Source organism: Dermacentor variabilis, chromosome 7 (genome assembly GCF_050947875.1).
Source record: "Dermacentor variabilis isolate Ectoservices chromosome 7, ASM5094787v1, whole genome shotgun sequence".
NCBI lineage: Eukaryota > Metazoa > Arthropoda > Arachnida > Ixodida > Ixodidae > Dermacentor > Dermacentor variabilis.
The window spans coordinates 101,179,469-101,204,016 of record NC_134574.1 but is presented as its reverse complement, the minus strand read 5'-3'; the positions used below and the strand labels follow the sequence as shown (position 1 = coordinate 101,204,016).

Sequence of the window (24,548 nt, the reverse complement as noted above, 5' to 3'; positions counted from 1 at the left end):
AGCCAAAGAGGAACGAGAATCGCTCTCGCGAGTGGCAAAACAAACTAACTCACCGAGCGCGGGCGACCAGGGCGCCGAGGCAACGGCCCCGGAAGACAACGCAATTCTCGCCGCGCTCTCCCTCTCTCCCCTCGCACGCACGCGGACAGACAATCGGTCGCGCTTGTTCGTTCCAGACGCGTCGACCTTCGCTTCCGTCACCGCGAACTTGAACGCTCTGGGCGCACGGGGAATGTATATTACGCACACGAAGCCGCGCTGGAAGCCGACGGGGGTCAAGTGGCACGCACAAACGATCGGGAAAGAAAGAAACAAAGACGAAACCGGTCGCTCTCGATCGCATGCCCGTGCGTACATACGCACACGCACACAACGGAACGCCCAGGAACGCCCCCCTTAAATACTCGCCGCAGGGCCCTGAGACATCGACTCGTCGCTTATCGCATGACGGTTTCGCCTCCGAATGCTCGCCGACGACGAGACCTGAGAATGACGCTCCGTTATTTGCTCTGTGAGGGCCGGGTGTGCGGAGGGCGCGATAAAGAGAGGAACGACTCCCGAAGAAGCGCCTGCCGTGTCATTACGCCGTGCACCCTTCTTGATCCTATACGAACCGCGCGGCCGGCAGGTGGCGTTTCGGGTCCGTTTGATTTCGCCATACCGCGCGCTGCGTAACGCGGCGGCTTAGTTACCAGCTGGAGACATCTGTCATCGTTAGCGTACAAACCTCGTGGGAACCTGCCTCCTTGTGTCCGGCAATGTAAAACCGGATCGTTGCGCGCTCCTAGGAACCAGGTGTGACTTTCCTTCCGGGATGAGATATCGAGAACGAGGGGGGGGGGGGGGGAGGGTATGAGAGAAACATTTTGCGTATACTGGGGCATGGGAAGAAAGTGGATCGATAGGCAGTCGCACGGCGTACGGGTAGGAGCGCATACAGCCCACGGGGCTATTTCGCGAAATGCCCAGGTGCATTATATCCGTTCGTCACTCCTTATTATAGTGAAGGGATCAGATACCCCGATTGTAACGCGAATTTGTTCTGCCCACCGTCCACGCGCCTCTTGAGCCAAGGATCACGCACTACGAAGACATAGATTGAGAGAGGCTTAAGCAGGTATCCTCTTCCTGCTCCACTCAAGTATCGCGGGAGTCGAGAACAATTTTTTTTTTCGAACGATGTTACGGGGCCGGAGTCTGGGAACCTTTAGCAAAAGTACATGCTCGCTCCGCAGGAATAGGGGTGAAAATTTAAAGTTTAGTAATGAAAAGTCGGTGGCAAAGAGTTGGCTGTACAGAAGCAAAGAGAGGCGATAAAGAGAACGAAGAAAGGTTAATTAAACGAAAGTTCAAGTGGTTGACCGGTGGAGATGCTTGCGTGCAATGCAAGACTAGAACAAAGTACAAAGAGAAAAACGATACCAAATATCTGGTTACATTTACACTGTAATAATAAAGTGCATGAGGTGGCATAAATGATGCAAAAAAAATTTTTTTAAGCGATGCAGCGTGTGTTTAAGCTGTTATTGCAATAAAAGGACAACACCTGAAGCACTTGCTTCGAAGAACGTGATCCTTGTGTCGAGCTGGTACTCTGAGAATATGACGTGTATATGTTTCTTGAAAACGGGGAGAGCGAAATTTATGTTCCGTTGTTACCGCTAACATAATAATGCTTCGTGTTGCACTAGGCAATGCCAACACACTTTCTTAGACTGCGGACCAATAGCTTTATCCATATAGAGACTCTTCTGGTAAGGCATGCCGTGACCAGCTGTACGCATGTCGCTGATATACAGCGCCCTCTGACTCTTCATATTGTGTAGCACGCAGTGCCTCGGTCAAGTGAGGCTATATTCCTCCACAGTTTTTTTACTTCTTACACCGCTAGCTCTTCAGTTTGTCTATTCTTTTGTGTTTGTTTGTTTCTGCAATCCTTAGTCGCTAAAGTTTATATCGTGGCCTTTCTTTCCGCATTCCCATCACTTGATCAACAACAACAACACTAATAGGGCGAGCACCTCTTCGCGCTGCTGCGACAGATTGCGTAGAAGATCAGTACGGCCCGTTCGGAAGCTCGAGTTGCGTGCGGAGAAGACGCGCGCTGCAACAAGGTCATCCACGCCGCCCCGCCCTCGCCGGGTCGGCTGGATTCCGAACGAGAGCCGTGAAACGCATTTCGGCAACCGGCACAGAGAAGGGGGCGAGCGGGGTCTCCATCCGACGAACATAGTAATATATTTAGGAGTCCCCGTGAGGTCGATGTTGTTTATTTCTCGGAAGTGAAGACGGGTGTAAGGCGGAGGGAGGGAGCGTTAAAGTGCGGAAAGGACAGCGTGACAGCGTCGCCTCAAGGTTCCTCCCTCGGCAGGCTCGCGTGCTCTATTTGTGCGCGCCATCTTTCTCGCGCGCCCATCCCGCCGCGGTGTCGATCAGAGATCCGGCCGACGCGCTGTAAGGTTTCTTCCGCTGACCTGCTTCGACGCAGAAAAGATGACACGCCCGTGGCCCTATAAAGTCCTTAAGGCGAACGAATGAGGCTGTAGCTCTGAAAGCCGAGGAGGCTATAAAGAAGCGAAAAAATAAATTTAGAGAAAAGTAAACGACGAAACGAGCAAACGAGCGAGGTGCGTGGCCCTCACGCAACGTCCACAGTCAAGCGTCAAACGCTGAGAGAGGGGGGGGAAATGATGCGACTCCTGAGGGAGAGAAGGACCGACGCAACTACGCGTGAGGGAGAGAGAGAGAGAGAGAGAGAGAGAGAGAGAGAGAGAGAACTGGGGAAGCGGCAGCCGCAAAGGGAACGGACAAAAACGCGAGACTCGGAAGACTGCCGACGTCGTATATACGTCGACCAGACGAGCAACGGCCCTACAGCTGTCCCCGAGCTCAGAAGCCGACACTTGCAGAAGGCGCGCTCGTCTGGACGCCGACCAGAGAGGTGTGTTACAATGGACGTACCACACGGACGTGCGTGTTTGTTCAGCTCCCCGTTCGCCGTGGCAAGCCGGGCATTGTTAAGAAACGTCAGCACGGTCCGTTGCGTGGAGTATAACCCCGTGCGAGCGCGTAATATTGCGCAACACCGCAGCCGCGCCGCCCCGACGCCGTCCCGCGATCTCGTATCTACCCACGTGAGTCCTGATCATCGATTGCTTTTTGGAACGCTTCGCTAATCAGCGGCAACAACAGTTTCTTGAGATATCCGCCATATCGCGTGCCTTGTTTGACGTCACGTCTTGAAGACACAGTGCTACAGATGTCCGGTCGGGACAGTGCGTCAAGACGAGTGTAGTTACAGAAAAGCAAAGCTATACATTGCTTCGCTGCTATCAAGTTACTGTTGTTAGTCAACGCTTGTGTTCTCTTCCTTTCTATCTGTCCTCTTCGTACTGCGACGTCTCGCACTCCAGCAGACGCCATGCAACACCCAACTGCCCCAACGTGGCGCACTGCCGCATTTGCCGCAGTATATTCAAGTGATGTTTGTTAACCGCAGGTCTCACTGTGCTACGGGTCGTATACCACTGCGTTATCGGAACATTGGTACCACTAGTAAATGTCATTATGCTAGAAGCGACTGCTATAAGCACAGCCTTGCGTTTTGACTAAGGTTAGTTCTTTGCTCGGTAATGTTCGTGCGTGGTTAAAGTGTACGTTCACTTTAACCTTGCTAAATCCTGCCTCCCCCCCCCCCCCCCTCGCAAATATAATCGCGAGTAGTATGCAGTGGTAGATGCATCTCCGCTTTTTTCTTTCTTTTTTTACCACTGTTCGTGCTGAAGTCAATGCGCAGGAGCTTCTGTAGTGGGAGTGAAGCTGGGGTTGTTATAGTGGCAATACCGGAAAGGGGGCTAGCGATAAGCGTGTTTTTAGTCCCCGCGATCACTGATAGTCTATTAACTCCGTGAGTGACTCGTGACAATGAACAAGGAGAAGCGCTGTTCTCGTTGCTTGCTACGCTGTGTGCTACAGGGTTTGCTGTAATTTAACGGTAGATATAAAGCCACTGCTGCGTGAAAGCCGATCGGGAAGAGAGCTGTTCAGTTAGTGCGACAAAATAGAGTGTTTTAGTTGAGCGTGTTTACGCTCCGCTAAGCAGCTCAGCGGAGCGGAAGCGCGAATGCGCATGTGCCATCCGCTTAGCCGTAAGCGGGCTAGCGGAGCGAGGAACACGGTCCGCTTAGAAGCTGCCTAAGCGGAGCGTGCCGCGCAGCGGTTTGGCTAGCGTTGGCGTCAGAAAGGATTGGATTGGATGCAGAAAGCAAGCGCGCTGGCTAACACGTGGCGTCCTAGACGGCGCTTTATTTTCCATTGGATAAAATGGACCGGTAACGCATTACAAGCGCACGTCTAGATACTTCATGGAGAAATAAGTTATATATATACGTATATATGTTTTACTGTATGAGAGTGATCAATAGGTGTATTTATTTTCTTACCCTGAATTTGGCCAGGGGGCGCTGCAACTACGAAAGGTCCGCTCCGCTACGCTAAACGTACAACTAAAGCGTGAAAATCGCCCGCCGCTCCGCTGTGGCTTAGCGGGGCAGCTCGGAGCGGAGCGTACCGTAAAGACGCTCAACTAAAACACTCTAATAATGTCGAACAGCCTGACGGATTACGTGTTATACCTAATAAATTGGGATGGAAACAATGGAAGAGCCGTTACACAGAGGCACAATCGGTAAAGCATGTGTCCGGAGGAGTTACACGTACAAGCGTTTATAGTGGTGAAAAACGCAAAAAAATCTAATAAATAAATGAGACGCGAGTACGTATACAGAGAGCTTCCAGCAGGGCAATCAAAAGAAACACGCAGTTCCAGGCTCGCTCTGGTTGAAATAATTCAAAACAAGTTCGCAACCCATGGGTACAGAATTGGCAACCGGAGCACTGAATCAATGCAGAGCCTTTGTTCATAAGCGTGACGTATTGCACGCGCTCACATATTGGGCTGGATCGGTGGTGCACTGCAAAACGCACAATCAAATTGCGACATGTCGCTCCTTGGGATGGAAGAAAAAAAAAAGATACATATTAATTCTAGCCGACATTCAATCTGCAAGCTGCCCTGCACAACACAGATCGGTGAAGTTCCTCTACGCCGTTATCAAGGTAGCTGGCCACATATATTTAACTTTTTTTTTGTGCACCTATGCCAACCTAGTTACGACGTTACCTTCGGTTTCGACATAAGATACCAAAACGTCGTAAACACTGCGCTGCAACTTGTCTCCAAATGTTATTAGCGCCTAACGTGAGAGCGTGCATTATTATAAAACATACCTGCAGTTGAAGAGTACAGCTCCACACTCTTGGTCGTGCTTCTTGACCTGTCTTTTACATTAAGACAAGCCAGCTTGGTTGATGACGCCTCACCGGCACATGGCCCTGGCTTATCCCTGCATAGTCGAGATTTTACACTTATATAAGACAGAAAAGAAAAGGTTATTTTCGCAACCATTTATCTCCCTTCATTGTCTGTCGGTTTCATCCTGTTGTTACTAACATAAAAATCGAGGGCCTCGGTTCCTTTTTCCTTATCGTTGACAGAGAACCACTTCAGGACAAAGCTAGGCGCGCCTTAGATCAAAAGAGAGGTTCTTTAGACGAGCCGCCAGGAACAGCAATATCCAACTGTTCGGTACCGTCATTCAAGTGCTGCATAAGCCAACGTTTCGTCATGAAAGCCTATTTTCATATGACAACGTGTTTCACGGTGAAAAGTGAAAAAAAAAAAAAAAACAAAAGAACACGCATCCCGACCACGTGTTCTCACTTCGAGCGACCCGCTTCCCGCGCGCGCAAGCAGCGACTCAACCCGAAGGCGCGGATGCGTCGTTAACAATGATCAGAAATAACATCAAATTTCGTTTTCTTGATTTCGTCGATCAAACGCCTTCCTTTACCTTCGTCGAACGCGGCAGGAATTGTCTACTCGTCTGCTTTCACCGCACATCGCGGTACGTCAGCTCCCAGCGCACGCTGATAGATTATCCGAACAAACTTGCGCCACTCCCACCCTCCCCTTCAATTCGTTCCGAGGTCGGCCACGCCTTCGCACCTCCGATGCCCGAATCGGCTTTTCGTGGAAATAGCTACCCACGCGCTTTGCGCCCGCCGCAGCTATAACCGCCCTGTCTCGCCCAAAGGCTCGAGCGAGGATCAAAGGCAGCCGCGTCGTGCGTGGGCGTGTGAACGAAATACTGGGAGCAGTATTTCACATTCGAGGCACGCGAACAGCGGCAGTCTATAGCCTGCGTATGAACTTACGTGCGCATGCCCTAAGCATGGCACACAACTTCACGTGCACACACACACACACGCGCACACCTGGGAACGCTAAATTTTGTTCGCTGCGAGAGCTGGCTTCGCCGTCCGACTGCCCGACACGCGCCTAATTGAAAGTCCGGTGGCTGCGACAGAGAGTGGTGTCACCCAAGCCTATCATACGCGTATATAACGTCGAAAATCTTCACGCCGCACCTGCTATTAGTATTACGCTATGGCTATTTCTTATTCTTCTGTTTTTACTAATCAGCGCGAAACAACATTCCCGCAAATAAACAAATGGGAGTACTGAACCCAATTTTCAGGACGCGTGTACCGACATCCACACATAATATTCTGAGAAGGCAGATTTTTTTTAAAAAAAGGGGGTGACTGCCGCAAGTCTGTGTGCCGTGCTTGAAGCTGTGCTGCAGGTACCACAGTTATGTTTTTTTTTACCTGTTTCGAATAGGAAGTTGACAGGTATTACTTCCGTTGGCATTGCATTTCGAAATTGGGTGGTGGCAGATAGTCACCTAGCCTGCTTGAGATGATCGGGTATTTAAATACACCTATTACAGCACAGCAGTTTGACTATCTCTCCTTGATCTTTGCTCTCATCGTCAAAACGCCCCTCTTCATATGGAACAGTTACCTACCTTCTCTAAGGAAACCGGCTGTAAGTGTCCCCTGCATTTTTTTCTTTCTTTTTTTAATAGTTATTTTTTTTTCAAAGTTACACAACGCCTCCAGCTGCCGTCTCGTTTCCATTACATGTCACATTGAGGAGAAGCTCCCTCAAGCGCCCGGTATATGTTATTTTGCTTCAGCGCAAGCTGAACAAGGACAACAGAAAGGCACATCTGACACACACACACCGCTAACTTTCAACAACAGATTTATTTCCCGTTCTCGTCGCTATATATACATCCTCTAAACGTCATACAGAACGTGTAAACTTTCGGTAAATCTGAACGAAATATAAACTGGGAACCACACGTAAGCAGCTTTTTTTTTTTTACTCACATATTACACACAGACAGGGTGTATACATAGCGACGTGAACGGGAAATAAATATGTCGTTGAAAGTCAGCGTATGCCGTACCGACAATGCCCTATAGCTATCCTCGTCACCCGGTATAATTCTTTTGAACCAGAGAAACATCGGCGCGGCTCCAATTAAAGCATCTCGCGGACCAAGCGATAGGCGCGCGCCCTTCCTCGTCCACCCTGACGGGCACTCCGGGCCAGAATCGGTCAGCGCACCTCCTCCAGGCGGATGTGTGCAGAGTGTTTCACCCAGCGCGTGCGCACCCCTTTGAAGCCCCCCCGTCCTTTGGCCCCGGTGTGACCGCGCTGTCTTCCACTCCATAACTCACGCGGCATGACGTCACAGCTCCCGCTTGCCTGCCACACAGCGTGTCGCTTCACACTTCTTTTTTGGCTGCGCCGCCAAAGAAAGCGTGCCAGAGGTCCATGGCACGTTGGGGCACATCGCACAGCCTTCCACTTAGAGGCAGAGTCCAATGCACTATAGGCCAGGCATAGGTGGAACTTTTAGGCATATTTTAGACATTTCCAGCGCATAGGTGACAGAAACAAAATAGAGAAAGACATTGGAAGAACGCGAAAAAAAGAAACTATAGCATAAGAAAGATGGCTTCCTGCGTTGCCCTGTCTGCCCTTCCTGTCTTGTCGCGTTTTCCGTATTATTCTAAGCCAATTCCTTCTTTTTTTTTTTTTTTTCCTAATGCCTGGAGATTTCTCATATTTCAGGAGCTGAGATACACTTCGCAAAACCTTTAAGACGAAGACGAGACAGGACAGAAGCGCGGACCCCGAACTTAGTAGTAGTAAAGCAATTACTGGATTAAAGTAATAGTAACGAAGTACTGCATATAATACCCGCCGCGGTGGCCTACGGCTATTGCGTTCTGCTTCTGAACGCGAAGTCGCGGGCTCGGTTCCCGAACGTGGCGGTCGCGTTCCGCCTCAATAAGAACACAGCCGCGGCGGTGGGGAGTCGAACCCGCTACCACGTGATCATCGGCAACAGAAAGCCGTATGCGGCCACTCTGCCACCGGGGCCAGTATTTTTGCCCGTTCCTGCTGCAACGCACGAGCGACGTAAATGTATGGCCTCCACTAACAGGAGGAAACGACTTCTGCGATGACCCCTGCTCTATGTAACAGCGCGTCATTGCAGGTCGCGATGATTTTGCGATGGCGCGCTTTTTTACGTGTAGGGCAGGGCTCATTGCATAAGTTGTTTTGCAACTCTACGCTCATCGACAAAGATTGTACCAAAATTCAATATTTCCTAGACTGAAACTTCGCAACGGAAACTAAAATACATTGTAATGCCAACAATTACTACTACATGGACCGAATGGATAGATTCACGCACAGGTGGAGAAATTATATTTCCACTTCATGTAGGAGCACTTTGCATATTAAAGTCAGATCGGCAGGTGGTGTAATGACTGTTTGGCAAAAAAAAAAAAACACAATAAATTTAGCTGTATGACTCGGTAGCTAACGACGGCAGCACAGCGGTGAGAAAGTTCCCGAGAAGAAAACGAGGGCACTAAAGACGAGGTGAAGGTCAGTGGCCCTCCTGGAGAGTTCAAAGCCATCGCACGTAACAAAGGGGACGGAGAACTGGACTATCCTGCGTGCCTGCCTGTTCGGCGCCTGCCGGATTAACACTGCATCTTAAACAAGGCACTTGAATAGCGACAAAGCGAGAGAGAAAAAAGCAAGACGGCCAAGTTATACTAACTAGATCCGTCTCCGTGCCTTAGGGTCGTTGACACCTCGACGAAGGGAACATTGAAGAAAAAAAAAAAAAAGCTTTGAGCATACATAGGGACGAGACCGGCTTAAAATTATTCATCACGTACACGGGCGACGGCCATTCATCGACGCGAGACGAAGAGGCTGACGACAAATCTCCGAACACTGCGCCCACCTTCATAGGGACCTCCCCGGCTCTCGGAGCCCTTTAACCCTTCCGCGAGCAGACGCCGCGGCACTTATCACGAACGCCAGAATTACGTATGCCGCCCCCTTCGCGATCGCTAAGTACGAGGAGTAATTTATAAGCTCCGCCGGCATTAACCGCGCTCCGGTGGTGCGCAGGTAATGACCTCCGAATAGTTCGCGACGTCGGCTTCCGTGGCGTTATCGCAGCAATGTTAGCGCACCGCGCTGCTTTGCATGACGCGCGCACGAACGCCTTCTGGAACAACAAAAAAGTTAGTGCCGCGCACAGAAAGGGAAGAGGCCACGTGGGCGGGGCCCGAGAATCTCAAGCCTCCTGTGTAAAGAACGCTCGCTTTCGAACCGCATGCAGGCTTTGTTGGTGCACCGACGTGCACGGCTGCAGCCTGCCGTGGGCGCGTGCAAAGAGGAAAGTTTTGCGTGCTGGGCCCACATAAAGTCGGAGCGCCCAATAGAACCGTGCGGGGCTTTTCGAAGCTTAGAGCTGTAATCGGCCAATCAGAGGAGCGGCGCGTGATCCTATCCGGCGCTGCGCGAACGTCTGCAGTGTGCGCGCAGCATCCGCGTCGTCTGGATTGGGAAAGGGTTTAGCAGACGACGCTTGTAAAAAAAATCGCGCGCGTCACATAACTTCGCATCGCATTTGGCCATGGGAAATTCTCATTTGAAGCATAGATCGTTGACCATGGGCAGTGTTTTGTCGTCATCCTTTTCATTTCGCTGTTCTTAATGCTTTCTTCATTGGCTTCGTCAAAGCCCCCTCCTCCCTTTCTATCTCGTGTAGCGCAGATATCTCACTCGACCGAACGGATAAGACAGCGAACAAAAAAATAAAGCCCATGAACAATCGGCCCCATGTCAACAACAAAACGAAAGGGGGGAAGGGGGAAGAAAGAAAAGCAGATTCAATGCCTATGTTGGAATTTATGTAAAGCGGAATTGCAGCGAAGTAGTTAATTAAATGCTATGTAGATACATAAGGCGCGTACAATCGTGCTTGTTTTGATCCTACGCAACGTGTAACTACGTGAAATGATTTTTTTTGTCGCCAGAAACGTGATAAAAAAAAAGAAGGACCCAGTAAACAAGGCTTTTCGTTTGTAACAACTGTTTGCGAATGGCCCTGATAATTTCGCTGATATGTTGACGGTTAGGTTTCGTAGGCCCCTGTTATCACGTGTATTCCACTGTAGAGCATGCTAACTCCATTGTGATTTAATCTCGCGATTACCACGACGTGTTCCTTCTGTTTTCTGGGTACAATAAGAGGTCAATAAAATGCTCGTCGTGGTTGTTTCCAAACTATAACATACTAACTTCTACAGAGTTCAAGCTGCGTGCTCACCATCCGATAAAACGCCTCGCACCTTGCGGAATCCTGCACGGATTTATAGAAACACAAAGAGACGCCAGATGCCTCCGAGGCTAAGAGCACCTGCACGTGTCGGCTTCACGATCACGCGAGGAAAGGTATTATAGCGTGCAATAAAAACAAAGAAACAAACTAAGACAGGAAACAGAACACGTGAGTGCGTGACGCCAGGCTGTAAGAAAAAAAAATCGTGCTTGTAAAAGCTCGATGGAGCCGCGTGGCGCAAGAGAAACAAGTCCGGCAATTTACGGCTACCGGTTCAGCGGGGAAGCCGCCTTTTCAGAGCGACGCAGTCTGCCTCTGAGTGTATAGACGACGCCGGCACAGCGCGCATTGCAGCGTGCTGTTCGAAGCACGCAAGTTATAGTTTTACCTTCCGCAGAGCGTGCTTGCGGGGCTCTCTGGAGAGAGAGGGGGAGAGAGAGAGAGGATGGCAGCCCTCAGGGTAAGGGGGAGAGGAGTTCGGCAGGGGTGCACGATCGCCGAATGAGTTCGTTCACACAGGTGGGCCCATTCATCAGAGGCCACAAACACGCCCGTCCCGGAAAGTAGAGATCAGAACAGGAAGAGGAGCGCTCTCTCTCTCCCTCTCTCTCTCTCTCTCTCTCTCTCGTTTCGTTACACGAAGCCGCAAATAAAACGACGTTCGCGTGCTAGCGAAAAATCGCTCCAGGTGAAAGAAAGTAAACGTGCTAGTTAAGCCAACAACGTCAAAAAAAGAAGAAGAAGAGAGAGAGGAAACACTTAGGACTACCCGTGACGCGTGTTGGGACTGTGCTTTTAGCTTGGCGAAATAATGCGCTTGGCTAAGTGCAAAGAAAGGGGGTCCTTAAATGGCCAAGCAGGGATGCAGAGGGCGTCGAGATTTGTTGGCAAAACTGTAGGAGCTCGTCCCCACGCCGGCAGCGTTGTCTTTCTTGGAGCAGACGTTGTAATTACTGCAATGTTTGCTCGCCGATGCGCCCGCGTTCGCAATCAAGACGTCGGTTATTTCCTTTCTAACCACTCGACATGCCGGAATGCCTTCGTTGACTTAAGCCTATCCTTCCCTTCTCCTCAGAGAAAAATGAAAAAAAAAAAAAAGGAAGACATGCGTTCGGGAGCTGCTATCTTGCAGTGCAAGATGTGCCTTTCACTATACGGTTTCGCTGCTTCGTAAAGCTATGCGTCACAAAGTGCCAACACAAGGCCACGTGGTTGCACTGAGTGCCGACTATAGTAGTAGTGCGAATTAAGAGCGGTTTAATTTCACGCGTCCTGAGAGGCACACTGGAACCGAGGACTTGTACGAATCACGCGGGACACAGCGTAACACCAGGCTTGACTTTACGATATGGTCGTAGCTGTACGGTCACCACGCCCATGGCCGCGTGCGGCGCTGCTGACAGTGCCATGGGCGTGGTTTAATACACGCGGAAAAGAGAGTAGGCGAGGGAACAGCCGCCAGCTGTATATCTCCATCGGTATAGTGCATCGCACGCTTCACGCGGACGTTGTAGGTTCGGCCCTCAGCGACGGCACTTTATGCGTGACTTTATGCGTGACTTTATGCGTGACTATATAGTTCGCCTCTGCGGCCGCACACGTGGCAACAGATATCCTAAATCCGAAGCTAACTGAAGAAATGATACCATCAGAGAATATATGCGCATCTTTTCCTTGTCCATGTGGTGCTGACAAGGTTTGGGCGAAATTTTTTAAGTTTTGCTGAGCATCCAACGTATTCTTGGCGGTTCCGGTTCTCTGAAGAAGTGCTGCAGTACATAACAGACCTACCAGTTCCGATCATGCATCTGGGGAGCCAAACATTCGCAAAATTCTTTCAAACCCCTGGACAAAAAAAAAAAAAATACCTCGACGCATAAAAAAAATATGTAAGAGGGAATAAGAAAAGAAAGAAACAAAGAAGTAAGCGTACAAGTGAGACGAATGTTGAGAGAACAGAATTTGAAGTCAGATGGGACGTCAGCGTCGTAAAGAATTCATCTAAGGCGACTAATAGCTGGGAACCTTTACGACCTTCGCGCTTTATTTCTCTGAAAAGCAAGAACTGCCAGCGTTTTCACACGAGAACGCGATCAAAAGGCTTCCGACACATAACACTTGAGCTCAGTGGCCGTTAGAGTCTGCACTCTAGTCGCCATAAACGCCGAGTAATGGCGGCTCACGTGGCCGGGCCCCTCAGGCCCTCGCCTCTGGTGAGCTGTCGACAGAGCAGCTATCTCGCCTTAGTACAGACATTATGGCAACGCAGCCTTCGTAATGCGAATGACCTGCGCATGCGCAGCATAGCAACGGCGTGTTCCGTCGTGCACTCTACTAGTAAGGAAACGTTCAATCTGCGTTGAGCACCGTAACGCTTTTCCCGGCCATTTTGCCCTTGTTCGTGTCAGCCAGGACGACTGCACAACTTCTGAGACATTGCGGCGATCTACACAGGTTCGCAGAAGACCCAAGAAGATCGTTGCGATATTTGTTCTGGACCTCAAAGCAAAATAATGCGACGTAAGCCGCATGATATTTGCCCGAGATGGCTGCAGGAAAGTCTGATCGTCGCGAAATTTGTGCGAAAATGTCGCGTGTGTACATTCACCAGAGGGCGCGACTGGAACCGTTGTCAACGCCGCGAAATGTTGCCCTGCCAGTGTTGCGTTCTCTTATCTGGCCCCAAGAAACAACCACGGTCAGTAATTACCACTTGCAACAAGATAATTAATTAACCTTGCCGCGATATGGAAAGAAAAGAAGAAATATCGTATTTTTGCGTCGCTTATTATTGTATTGACTGTTGTAATGGAAATGCTGACGAAGATACATACAGAGATAAATTGTTGCGCGAATCAAATGATTGATGAGAGGTGAAGTGAACGCTTTTACGGTTAATAAGCGCTGTGCGTCAGTTACCGCAGTGTTTTTCGATACCCCATAATAAAAAGAGAAATCAGGGATCAGACACCATACACGCACCAGTACAAAATTGCGCTTTAATGACACAAAAGAAACGACCGTCGGAGGAAGGAAGCTAAGACAAAAAGCAGAAGGCACGGAGGTTAACCAGAATAACGTGCGGTTGGCTACCCCACACCGGGGGAACGGGAAAGGGGAAAACAGATGCCAGGGAGGGAGAGGAGAGAAGGAAAGAAGGAAATTATACAGCACAAGGAGACCCGAGCTTTCAGACACGTGAAGATGTCACTGCAAAGTACAAACCCAGCGACAGCCGAACAAAGCGATCTCTCTTGTTCTAGCTTCGGGTAACAGGTGTCACAAACGCTTACGCGCAACCTGAAACCGCGATCGTTTACAGAACGTACGTTGCGCGCTTTAACTCGTACAAAAAACGCAAACGAAAGGCGAAAAAAAAAATGAAGAGCTTGAGGTGACAAGGGAGGTACGACCGTTTCCGTTATCCGGTGCCCGGGGTGCCCGGCACACAAATTGCGCAGCGACTCCCCCATGGCGGCACCTTTGAAGCAAACACTCCCCATGGAGTCACCGTAACAGCGCAGGAACAAAGGAACCGATAAGAGCGCACAGAAAAGGAACACACTAGGCGAAGGACAGTACGGAGGATGAAAGCACACAAACACAGAACACTGTAGTTAGAACTTGCGGCCGTGACGCCTTATCGCAAGAACGCGAGCAGGAAAAAAGCGGAATCGCCGCGTTCCTACGCAGAGAGGACAGGCGTGGAAAATGTTGCGTCAAACTGCCAACAACTACAGGATGAGTGCGAGCGCAAGTCTATAGGATTACCGTATTGACTCCAATTTAGGCCGCCTCGTTGTATTCGGCGTCTTTCGTCAAACTAAAGAGCGGAAATTGCTCCGAAAGATTGTGACAGTTGTTTCCGGCGGTCTCGAGTCACGTCGAGGAAAATACGAACGGCCGTGTTGGTAATCCATACTGAATAGAGTAGCCCAAACAGAGGACGGAGGGAGGAGGCCTATTTTCTTTAGTTAGTTTTGCGACATTTCGTTACTTTATCGAGCAAGCCCGTTTCACATGACCGACCCGTGTTCGTTTAGAAGCGGCAACTTTATAATTGTTTGTAGTTCTTACGACATTTTAGTCTTATTCTGTTTTTTGTCGTTATCGTTGCGCTCTCTGTAATTGCCGTCAAGTGAGGGTCGCAAGCGCATTGCTTAACAAATTACTACGCCATCAAGATCACCGGCGTTGTGTGCACGACTAAGATACGACGATAGGAAGGTTGGAATCGAAAATGACGAAAGCGAGACTGTCAACAAAAATTATGGCGATGTAGAAATCCGCAAAACGAGAGACCAGTTCGACCTCGTTTTCTTACGGTCTCAAGGACCGGGTATCAAGTCTTGTCGACGCTTCTGCCTAAAAGTATACACAAACTGTTTTTTTTCTTTTGTTGTTTTTCCACCAATTCCGAGTTCAGTGCCCGACGTAGAGTTCTAAAGGCGAGCATATTACTCGGCACCTTCGAAGGTGCGGCACATTTGGTACGCCAGAGAATATGTGAGAGAGAGAGAGAGAGAGAGAGAGAGAGAGAGAGAGAGAGAGAGAGAGAGAGAGATGACGGAAGGGGAAGGGAGAGAGCTTGCTTACACGGTTGTATAAAGCGCACGCACGGATGACGCGCGCGCCCGAGCGAAGGCGGAAGGAAGGTGACCGAAATGAGATCTTCGGAGTGACGTTTTACGTCTCCCTTGTGGTGGTTGTAAAAAAAAAGGTCTTTGTGCGCACGTACGTCCACGAGGACATCCGCGCAGCACTTTGAACCGGCCGCCACACGCCTCTCCCATGTCCCTATACAGCCTACGGCAATTTCCCTACCACTACCACCACCACCACCGTCCTCTTCGTCGCAAAGCCATTGCGGACGCCATGCTGTGCCCTTCAACGGCACAGGATGTTGGCCGTGTGCGGCACCATCGCCGCCGCTGTAAACGTCACAAGGTGTGAAGAGGGAAGCCGACCCCCTCCGTAGAGATATCGCCACACCGAAAGGGCCTCGAGTTGCGACTGCGGTGGCGTCGTTGTTTATCGGCGCCACACTAGAGAGCTGTCATATATATATATATATTCGTCGCGAGGTCGCACTCACACTCGACACGCACGTGCTGTTCAGTGGTGCGCAACAGATCAGCGGTGATGATGCTTTCACAGGTGAGCTCAGTTTTGTTCGAGACGGGTCATATTTCTGTTTCTTCTCACCCACGCTGTCCGGTCGTCGAGTTTGTGTCGGCATTCGATGGCAGAAAGGGTCGCTCCAAGTTTGTTTCATTCAAGCCACAGTGCTTAATCTATAAGCGCGAATGCGTAGTGATCGAAATCGTAATAGGCTTCTTTTTGTCTCTTCTAAGCGTGTCCTATATCTACACCACAGAGTTCGAACGGTGCTCTTTCGTATGCGTCAGAATTCAGGCTTGCAGTGGCGGCGCAGTACAATCTTAATTCCTCCCCTTAAAACGGCTAGCTCTCTCCAATGTCGTTGTTTGAGATGGGATAGGCGAAGGAAAAAGGAAAGAAGAGATACTGAGGCACGGCGGCACTCAGTGACAATTGTTTTGGTTGAGAAACCACAGGAGGCGGAGGCTGGCATCCGTCAAAAAATAGACATGTTCTTACACCACGCATACAAAAGCGCAAGAATAAAATGAGAGAACTAGAGGCTTGGCCTCTGTGCAGGTCTTACAAAGCAGCCACCTGCTGTAAAACGCGGGCAAATTCAATCATGAAAAGCAGCCAAACTTCTCAGTTCCTAGCTGGTTCACTGTCTACATTCACATTTTTTTTTTTTTGATCCCGCGCGTCGTCATACGGCATACTATAGCTAAATGGATCCATGCGGGCTTTCTTCGTAAACAAGCCACATAAGTGGTCTATGTAACTTACTGTCTATAATTAACCGTTCACAGTCTTTGGGTTAGTCCGTCCGTATCCCGGAACCTCTCAGCGACTCTCGCGTGGATTTTGTCCCCGGTGTTTTGATCGGACCGCTGGTACGATCTGTTAGGAACTCGGCGCTGACGCCCGTGGTTGTACCTGGGTCGCAAGCCCCAAGGGTAGCGTTGGCCTGGCGGCCTGGGGTACAACTGGAAGCATCCGAAGGTCCCGGCAAAGCATGAGTCGACTGGTAACAACGAAACAACTTGTTTATTTTAACATCGCAAAGAGTTGGCGGTCAGGTTTGACCGAAGTAGAGAGACGGGAGAGCACTTCACTCAACAGAAGAAATCGGAGCCCTCCTTTTGGCGTCCGGGGGCAGCTGTTTTTATACTCTCGCAGTTGAGGGCAAGAAGGAACCCCTCAAAAGACGAGCACGTGAATGTACAATGGGCTAATGGTGACGCACACTGTCGTAGCGATGCCGTAGCACCATGTCGAGCACGATCTCGTAGCACCCTGTCGTGGCGCTGCCGGTCGGACACAATGACTGTAATGAGAGGATGGTCCCTGCTTTGGCATCGCCTGTTTCGGGCATAATGACTGGAACGAGATCCCTGCTTTGGCATCGCCTGTTTCGGGCCCAATGACTGGAATGAGATCCCTGCTTTGGCATCGCCTGTTTCGGGCACAATGACTGGAATGCGAGGATGATCCCTAGGCGGTCGCATCGCCGCAGTCGCGCCTGGAAACACCTGGCGATGAGTGTTGCGGCGACGACGATCGGGCCAAAATGTCCGCCGCCCCGCCGCAGTCGCGCCGGCAAAACCACGTGTCGCAGGCGAAACGCAACAGACCGCCCCGCCGGGGGAAGGAGATCCCGATGGACAGGGGACTGCATCCGCTGTCCGGAGGGATGTCGCTCGATGATGCTCATAACCGAAGTCGGGCGTCCCTCGACGTTTCTTGAGCGCAGCGCACAGAGAAGGCCTCGTTCTCTCGTTCAGGTTCGCACGGGACACTGCAAAGTGACTTCGGGAGAGTTCACATTTTTGTTCTCGTTCCCGGCAAGCGTTAGAACTACGCTGAAACTCAACCGCTCAGTCAGCAAGCACGGCACAACCCTCACTAAGCCCTGCCAGGCTCTTTCCCCTTTTTATACCACTGCCTAGTTCCTTACAGTAGTCTAGCATCACTCAGAACGCGTCCACAAATTGAAAAATTGCACTAGAAAGCATATCATCACTTTGAAACACTAAACAAAAGCAATATGTTAAAAAAAAATCCTGCCTCAGGAAGAAAAACATCAGTAACAAACAATTTTGAGGCTGATTCCTACGTTAGGGGCTTCGACTTAAGCCATCGGCGTTACCGTTGAGACTCCCCTTTTTGTAACGCACCTCAAAGGAATATTGTTGTAAAGCGAGGCTCCAGCGCAGGAGGCGGCCATTTTTGGGAGAGATGGTCTGCAGCCATTGGAGAGGGCAGTGATCCGTCTCAATGATAAACCTCGAGCCGGCTAGATAGCATGACAATTTCTGAACGGCCCACACGAGACACGCACACTCTTTCTCGGTGGCGCTATACGCCTGCTCACGACTGGTCAGCTTACGACTAGCATACAGGACGGGGTGTTCTACTTCTCCCTTTTCCCGTTGGCACAGTACAACGCCCATGCCTCGCTCACTAGCATCGCACTGAACAATGAACTCTTTTGTATAGTCTGGCGATCGTAGCACAGGCTGGCTTGTTAGGGCACTCTTTAGGGCGCTAAAAGCTCTTTCCTTGGTCTCGTCCCAGACGACTGTTTGAGGCTCTGTCTTTCTTAGAGCATCCGTCAGGGGAGCCGCGATATCAGAGTACCTAGGGATGTACCTCTGATAGTAGCCGGCGACACCCAAGAACGACCGAATATCGGTCTTGGTGCGCGGTTGCGGAAAGTCTCGCACAGCGGCCACTTTTATTTCAGAGGGGCGGCGACGACCCTGACCAATCACGTGACCGAGGTAGACAACCTCGGCCTGTGCTAACTGGCACTTAGGAGCCTTTACTGTCAAGCCTGCTTCGCGCAGGCGGGTTAGCACTGCCCGCAAGTGTGTCATATGCTCAGACCAGGATGCGGAGAATATCGCTACGTCGTCTAGATACGGTAAAGCGAATTCTTGCTGTCCCCGCAACACTTTATCCATGAGGCTTGAAAAACAGTATGGCGCGTTCTTCAAACCAAAACTCAACACTTTAGGACGGAATGTTCCCATTGGTGAAATGAACGCCGCATACCTACTAGCCTCTTCTGTAAGTGGAACCTGCCAATAACCCCTGACAAGATCTAGGGTGGAAATAAACTGAGCGCTACTAACTTTCTCAAGGCGCTCCTCGATGTTAGGGATCGGATAAATTTGATCCTTAGTGATGGAATTAAGCCTGCGGTAGTCGACGCAAGGACGAGGTTCCTTGCCCGGTACCTCAACTAAAATCAAAGGGGAGGTATAATCACTCTCACCTGCCTCAATAACACCGAGCTGTAGCATTTTCTTTACCTCAGCCTCCATAATATCGCTCTGGCGGGGTGACACCCGATACGCCTTGGATCGTACTGGCTCTGTGGAGGTAAGTTCTATATCATGAGTAAGTACAGAAGTCCTACCAGGCCTCTCAGAGAACAGACCTTGAAACTCTTGTAATAGCTGGTGTAGTTCGGTTTTCTGCTCGGGCGACAGCGGTGCTTTACTGATAAGGTCACTAATGACTTGACCGGTGTCTTCCCTGTTCGTCACTGAGCCTAGTCCTGGAAGCTCGACTGGAAGCTCTTCAGGAACGTTTACCATCATGCACACCACTGCTTCCCTTTGTCTATAAGGTTAGAGCAGATTACAGTGGTAAACTTGCTGTGCTTTCCGCTTTCCTGGCAGACTTACCACGTAGTTAACGTCCGACAGTTTCTGAACAATTCGTGCTGGGCCCTCCCACTGCACGTCTAGTTTGTTGTTTAGCGATGTACGCAATATCATGACCTCATCGCCAACTTCAAAACGACGGGCCCTGGCTGTCCGATCATAATAAACCTTGGCCCTCTGCTGGGCCTTTGTCATTGCTTCACCTGACAACTCCTGTGCCCTTCTTAAGCGTTCGAGGAGCTTAAGCACGTACTCCACCACGACTGGGTCGTCGCCCCTACCTTCACATGATTCTCGAAGCATGCGAAACGGAGATCGAAGCGAGCGACCGTACACCAGTTCAGCTGGCGAAAACCCCGTAGCCGCATGCGGCGCGGTCCTTAAAGCAAACATCACCCCAGGCAGACACAGCTCCCAGTCAGTTTGATGTTCAAAACACAAGGCTCTCAACACGCGCTTCATGACGGAGTGGAGCTTCTCAACGGAATTCGACTGTGGGTGGTACACTGAGCTGTGTAACAGCTTTACCCCACACCTTTCGAGAAAAGTTGTCGTCAAAGCGCTAGTAAACACTGTGCCCTGATCTGATTGAATTTCTGCAGGAAAACCAACTCGCGCAAATATGGACAGTAGTGCATTAACTATCTCAACTGAGCTGAGTTCTTTAAGCGGCACTGCTTCAGGGAACTTTGTCGCTGGGCAGATCACAGTCAAAATGTGTCTGTACCCCGTGGCTGTTACCGGCAGAGGTCCCACTGTATCAATAACGAGCCGTCTAAAAGGCTCCGTAATGATAGGTACCAATTTCAACGGCGCCCTCGATTTGTCCCCTGGTTTGCCCACCCGCTGACAAGTGTCACATGTCCTCACGAAATGGTCTGCGTCCCGAAAACACCCTGGCCAATAGTACTCTTGCAAGAGACGGTCCTTAGTTTTCTTAACTCCTAGGTGTCCGGACCACGAACCCCCATGTGACAAGCGCAACAGATCCTGACGATAGCATTGAGGCACGACCAGCTGATCGAACTCCACTCCTCGGCGGTCTAGATACTTCCGGTACAGGACTCCACCTCTTTCCACAAAACGCGCAGTTTTCCTGGCGATACCTTCTTTGACATTGCAGCGCACGTTTTCCAGGCTGCCATCCTTTTTTTGCTCGGCTATCAAAGCCGACCGGCTGATTTTTAGCAACCTATCAAGTCCGTCTGACGTAGGCGCGATGAGCAAATCAGTAGATAGCTCTTCTAACTTTCCCGAATCGGGATTTTCCTCTCCAGTATCTGGCGCCTTTAACGTTACAGACTCAAGTTTATTCAGTTCGGGCGTGCTCGGAATATCAGCTTGCTGCGCCTCTGACCCTTTTTCGTTGTTTGATAACGTCGGCCCCGCAACTACCGCCTTTGCAGCGAGCTCCCGAACCTTCGATCTGGTTAAGGCCTGAACACTAGCTTCACCAAACAAAAGCCCCTTCTCGCGCAGGAGGTGATCGGACCTGTTTGAAAATAGGTACGGGTACTGGGGTGGCAGCATAGATGACACTGCCGCCTCCGTCTCAAGCGCTCCGAAAGGTCCTTCAATAAGCACTTTTGCTACCGGCAGACACACGCTATGAGCTTCCACGGCTTGCTTGATCCACGCGCACTCGCCCGTGAACATATGGGGTTCTACATAAGACGGGTGAACTACATCCATCGTAGCTGCGGAATCGCGAAGCACTCGGCACTCTTTCCCGTTCACGAGGAGGTCTCGCATGTAAGGCTCGAGAAGCTTCATGTTCTCGTCAGTGCTGCCTATTGAAAAAAACACAACTTTTGGTGTTGTTTCCGGACACTGCGCCGAAAAGTGACCCGGCTTCTGGCACGTATAACAAACGCCCGCTCGCCTCATCTCGAACCGCTTTCTGCGTTTGGCTGCCGCCGTCTCTTTACGTCTGGTCGGACTGCTTTCACTCGCATCCGCACTACGCGTGTCCCCCTTTACTCTCATGGGTGTGAACTTCGGCCTCTCAAACTTCAAGCCAAATTCACCCTTTTGACCGTCCTTAGCTCCGCGAGCCCGACGCGTCACAAACTCCTCGGCTAGCTCAGCGGCTTTAGCCACCGTACAAACGTCTGGCCTATCCAAGACCCAGTATCGCACGTTCTCCGGTAACCGACTATAAAACTGTTCTAGCCCGAAACACTGCAGAACTTTATCGTGGTCACCAAACGCTTTCTCTTCTTTGAGCCACTCCTGCATGTTCGACATAAGCCTATACGCAAACTCTGTATATGACTCACTTCTGCCTTTCTCATTTTCCCGAAACTTCCGACGGAACGCCTCCGCAGACAGCCGGTACTTTTTTAGCAGACTCGATTTTACTTTGTCGAAATCCTCTGCCTCCTCTCTATCCAAGCGAGCGACTACGTCGGCCGCCTCGCCGGGTAACAAAGTGAGCAAGCGCTGTGGCCACGTTTCCCGAGAGAACCCCTGCTTCTCGCACGTTCGCTCAAAGTTAACCAGGAACAAACCAATGTCCTCTCCAAGCTTAAACGGCCGCATCAGGTCCGTCATTTTGAACAATACTCGTTCTCCTGCACCGTGTGCCTGACTTCCATTACGAGCGCGTTCCATCTCTACCTCAAGACGCTTCATTTCCAAAGCGTGTTGACGGTCACGCTCTTGTTGCTCTCGCTCTTTCTGTTCTTTACGTTCACGCTCTTCTTTTTCTTTTTGCTCTTTAAGTTCGCGCTCCTGTCTTTTTGCAGTCTCTCTCTCTTCAATGGTCTCAAGGCATTCCGACAGCTCGTCATCCTCAGCCTCTAACTCAAGAATAGCCTTTATCAGTTCCGGTTTTCTTAGTTTGTCTGAGACATCCAGACCCAACTCTCTTGCAAGCTCCAACAATTTCGGTTTGCGCAACGACTTCAAATCCATGGCTGCTCTGAATGCTGCTTTCTCTACTGCTTACTATTGTCTTGCCGCAAACTAACCCGGCAGCAACGACAACCACAATTACCAGCTCTGTTTCTGACACTAACAAAAGCCTGGCAAAGCTCAGAAGAAGAAAGTCCCGCACTCACCAAACCTCGCAGGCAGGAATTCCGCGCAGTCGTTCCGCTGCAGGCAACCAGTCGTCACACAGGGCTCGTTGCACTGCTCCCGGATCGTCGTTGAGCTGCTCAGCATACAGTCAACTGCATCTCTTCGCTGCTGGCCTCCGTTGTCGCGATCTCACCGCTGGCAGACAGTTGTTTGAAGTCGGAGGCGATCCCACCGCTGCCACCAGATGTTTTGATCGGACCGCTGGTACGATCTGTTGGGAACTCGGCGCTGACGCCCGTGGTTGTACCTGGGTCGCAAGCCCCAAGGGTAGCGTTGGCCTGGCGGCCTGGGGTACAACTGGAAGCATCCGAAGGTCCCGGCAAAGCATGAGTCGACTGGTAACAACGAAACAACTTGTTTATTTTAACATCGCAAAGAGTTGGCGGTCAGGTTTGACCGAAGTAGAGAGACGGGAGAGCACTTCACTCAACAGAAGAAATCGGAGCCCTCCTTTTGGCGTCCGGGGGCAGCTGTTTTTATACTCTCGCAGTTGAGGGCAAGAAGGAACCCCTCAAAAGACGAGCACGTGAATGTACAATGGGCTAATGGTGACGCACACTGTCGTAGCGATGCCGTAGCACCATGTCGAGCACGATCTCGTAGCACCCTGTCGTGGCGCTGCCGGTCGGACACAATGACTGTAATGAGAGGATGGTCCCTGCTTTGGCATCGCCTGTTTTTCGGGCATAATGACTGGAACGAGATCCCTGCTTTGGCATCGCCTGTTTCGGGCCCAATGACTGGAATGAGATCCCTGCTTTGGCATCGCCTGTTTCGGGCACAATGACTGGAATGCGAGGATGATCCCTAGGCGGTCGCATCGCCGCAGTCGCGCCTGGAAACACCTGGCGATGAGTGTTGCGGCGACGACGATCGGGCCAAAATGTCCGCCGCCCCGCCGCAGTCGCGCCGGCAAAACCACGTGTCGCAGGCGAAACGCAACACCGGTCACAGCCGCAGCTGATGGCTAGTATCCGCTGCAGACTCGGGGGCAGAGAGGCCTTTGTGCCCTTCGCAGGGTCTCCGGCTGCTGGACTCCAGGCCCAGCTTACGAAAGGTATAAGGACACGTGGTGGGGGGCAGGGGGGGGAGGATTAGAGCTCGGAGAAACGCTTTTCGGGCCGCGAAGATGGAGCGGCATAGTCGGAGGTAACCGAAGTGGATGGGCTGTCAGATGAACGAGAAGATGCGATTGACGCTGTCAGATATACGTTATTATAGAGGTCGTGCCGTGGCCCGCCTGGTGTATAATTTGATGGCGAAAATGGGATGACATCTGAGCGACTCGCATTTGTGTTGTGAGCACGCGATCCACACGCGCCTTTCTTCATTTTGAGTTTTCTTTTTTCTCGGCTTTGTTTATAGCAGAGCGCATTCCTGAACTTTCACGCCAAATATTCTCGCCGCATCTACGAACGAGAACGAATTTCTTTTCTTTCTCGCGAAAAAGCGTCTCGGCGCTTCTCGAGTTTCCACTCCAGCGCGCGGCCGCGTGTTAACGATGGCCCAATCACTTACGAGGCGCCGGATCGTCGTTAGAGGCCCCTAAATCACTACTGGCCTCTCTCGATGGCACCGGCTTCTGGGCGCGTAATGACCGTAATATACGCACGCTAGGCAACGGCGATGCATCAGGCCTTTTAAACTCTCTCGGGGGGACGATCTTGGGGAATTTCTTGGCGAGCACCGACAGGTTACGGGCGTTTACCTCCTGGCAGGGACGAATAACGAAATAAAATGCAAACTGGGAACAGCCACGTTCAGGTAAAGCCTGCCGGTGTGCAGCGCTTACATACAGGAGAGCTGTGGGGTGTCAGCTGTCAGCTGTCGCATTACGTGGTGATCGATGAATACTAAGGAGTCGTTGGCCTCCGTAAAAGGACTCGCCGCCCCGTGGATGGCGGCGCGTCACGTGACGAGTGGAATGAGGCAAGAAAAATGGTATGCAAGGACGTGACATGGGAGAGTTTGGTGCCGAGGAGAAAACGAAAAATTAAAATTCCTGGCGTGCTCCCCGATGCATTTGTTAGACAGGTTATAGGTATGGATTCGCGAA

At 50.9% G+C, this 24,548-nt stretch overlaps 1 protein-coding gene across 2 annotated transcripts in view; it reads left to right on the top strand.

The window, feature by feature from the left end:
- LOC142587701 (uncharacterized) overlaps positions 1-24,548 on the top strand; it is a 42,756-nt gene that overhangs the window by 7,801 nt on the left and 10,407 nt on the right. Inside the window, exon 1 of one of the 2 annotated variants that reach the window (XM_075698884.1) lies at positions 15,709-15,791. The exons of the other annotated variant lie outside the window; for it this stretch is intronic. Within the exon in view, the coding sequence (XP_075554999.1) occupies positions 15,777-15,791 (15 nt within the window). The 5' untranslated portion in view covers positions 15,709-15,776. Of the gene's footprint in view, positions 1-15,708; positions 15,792-24,548 lie in introns of those variants that run through there. 2 annotated transcript variants of the gene reach the window in all.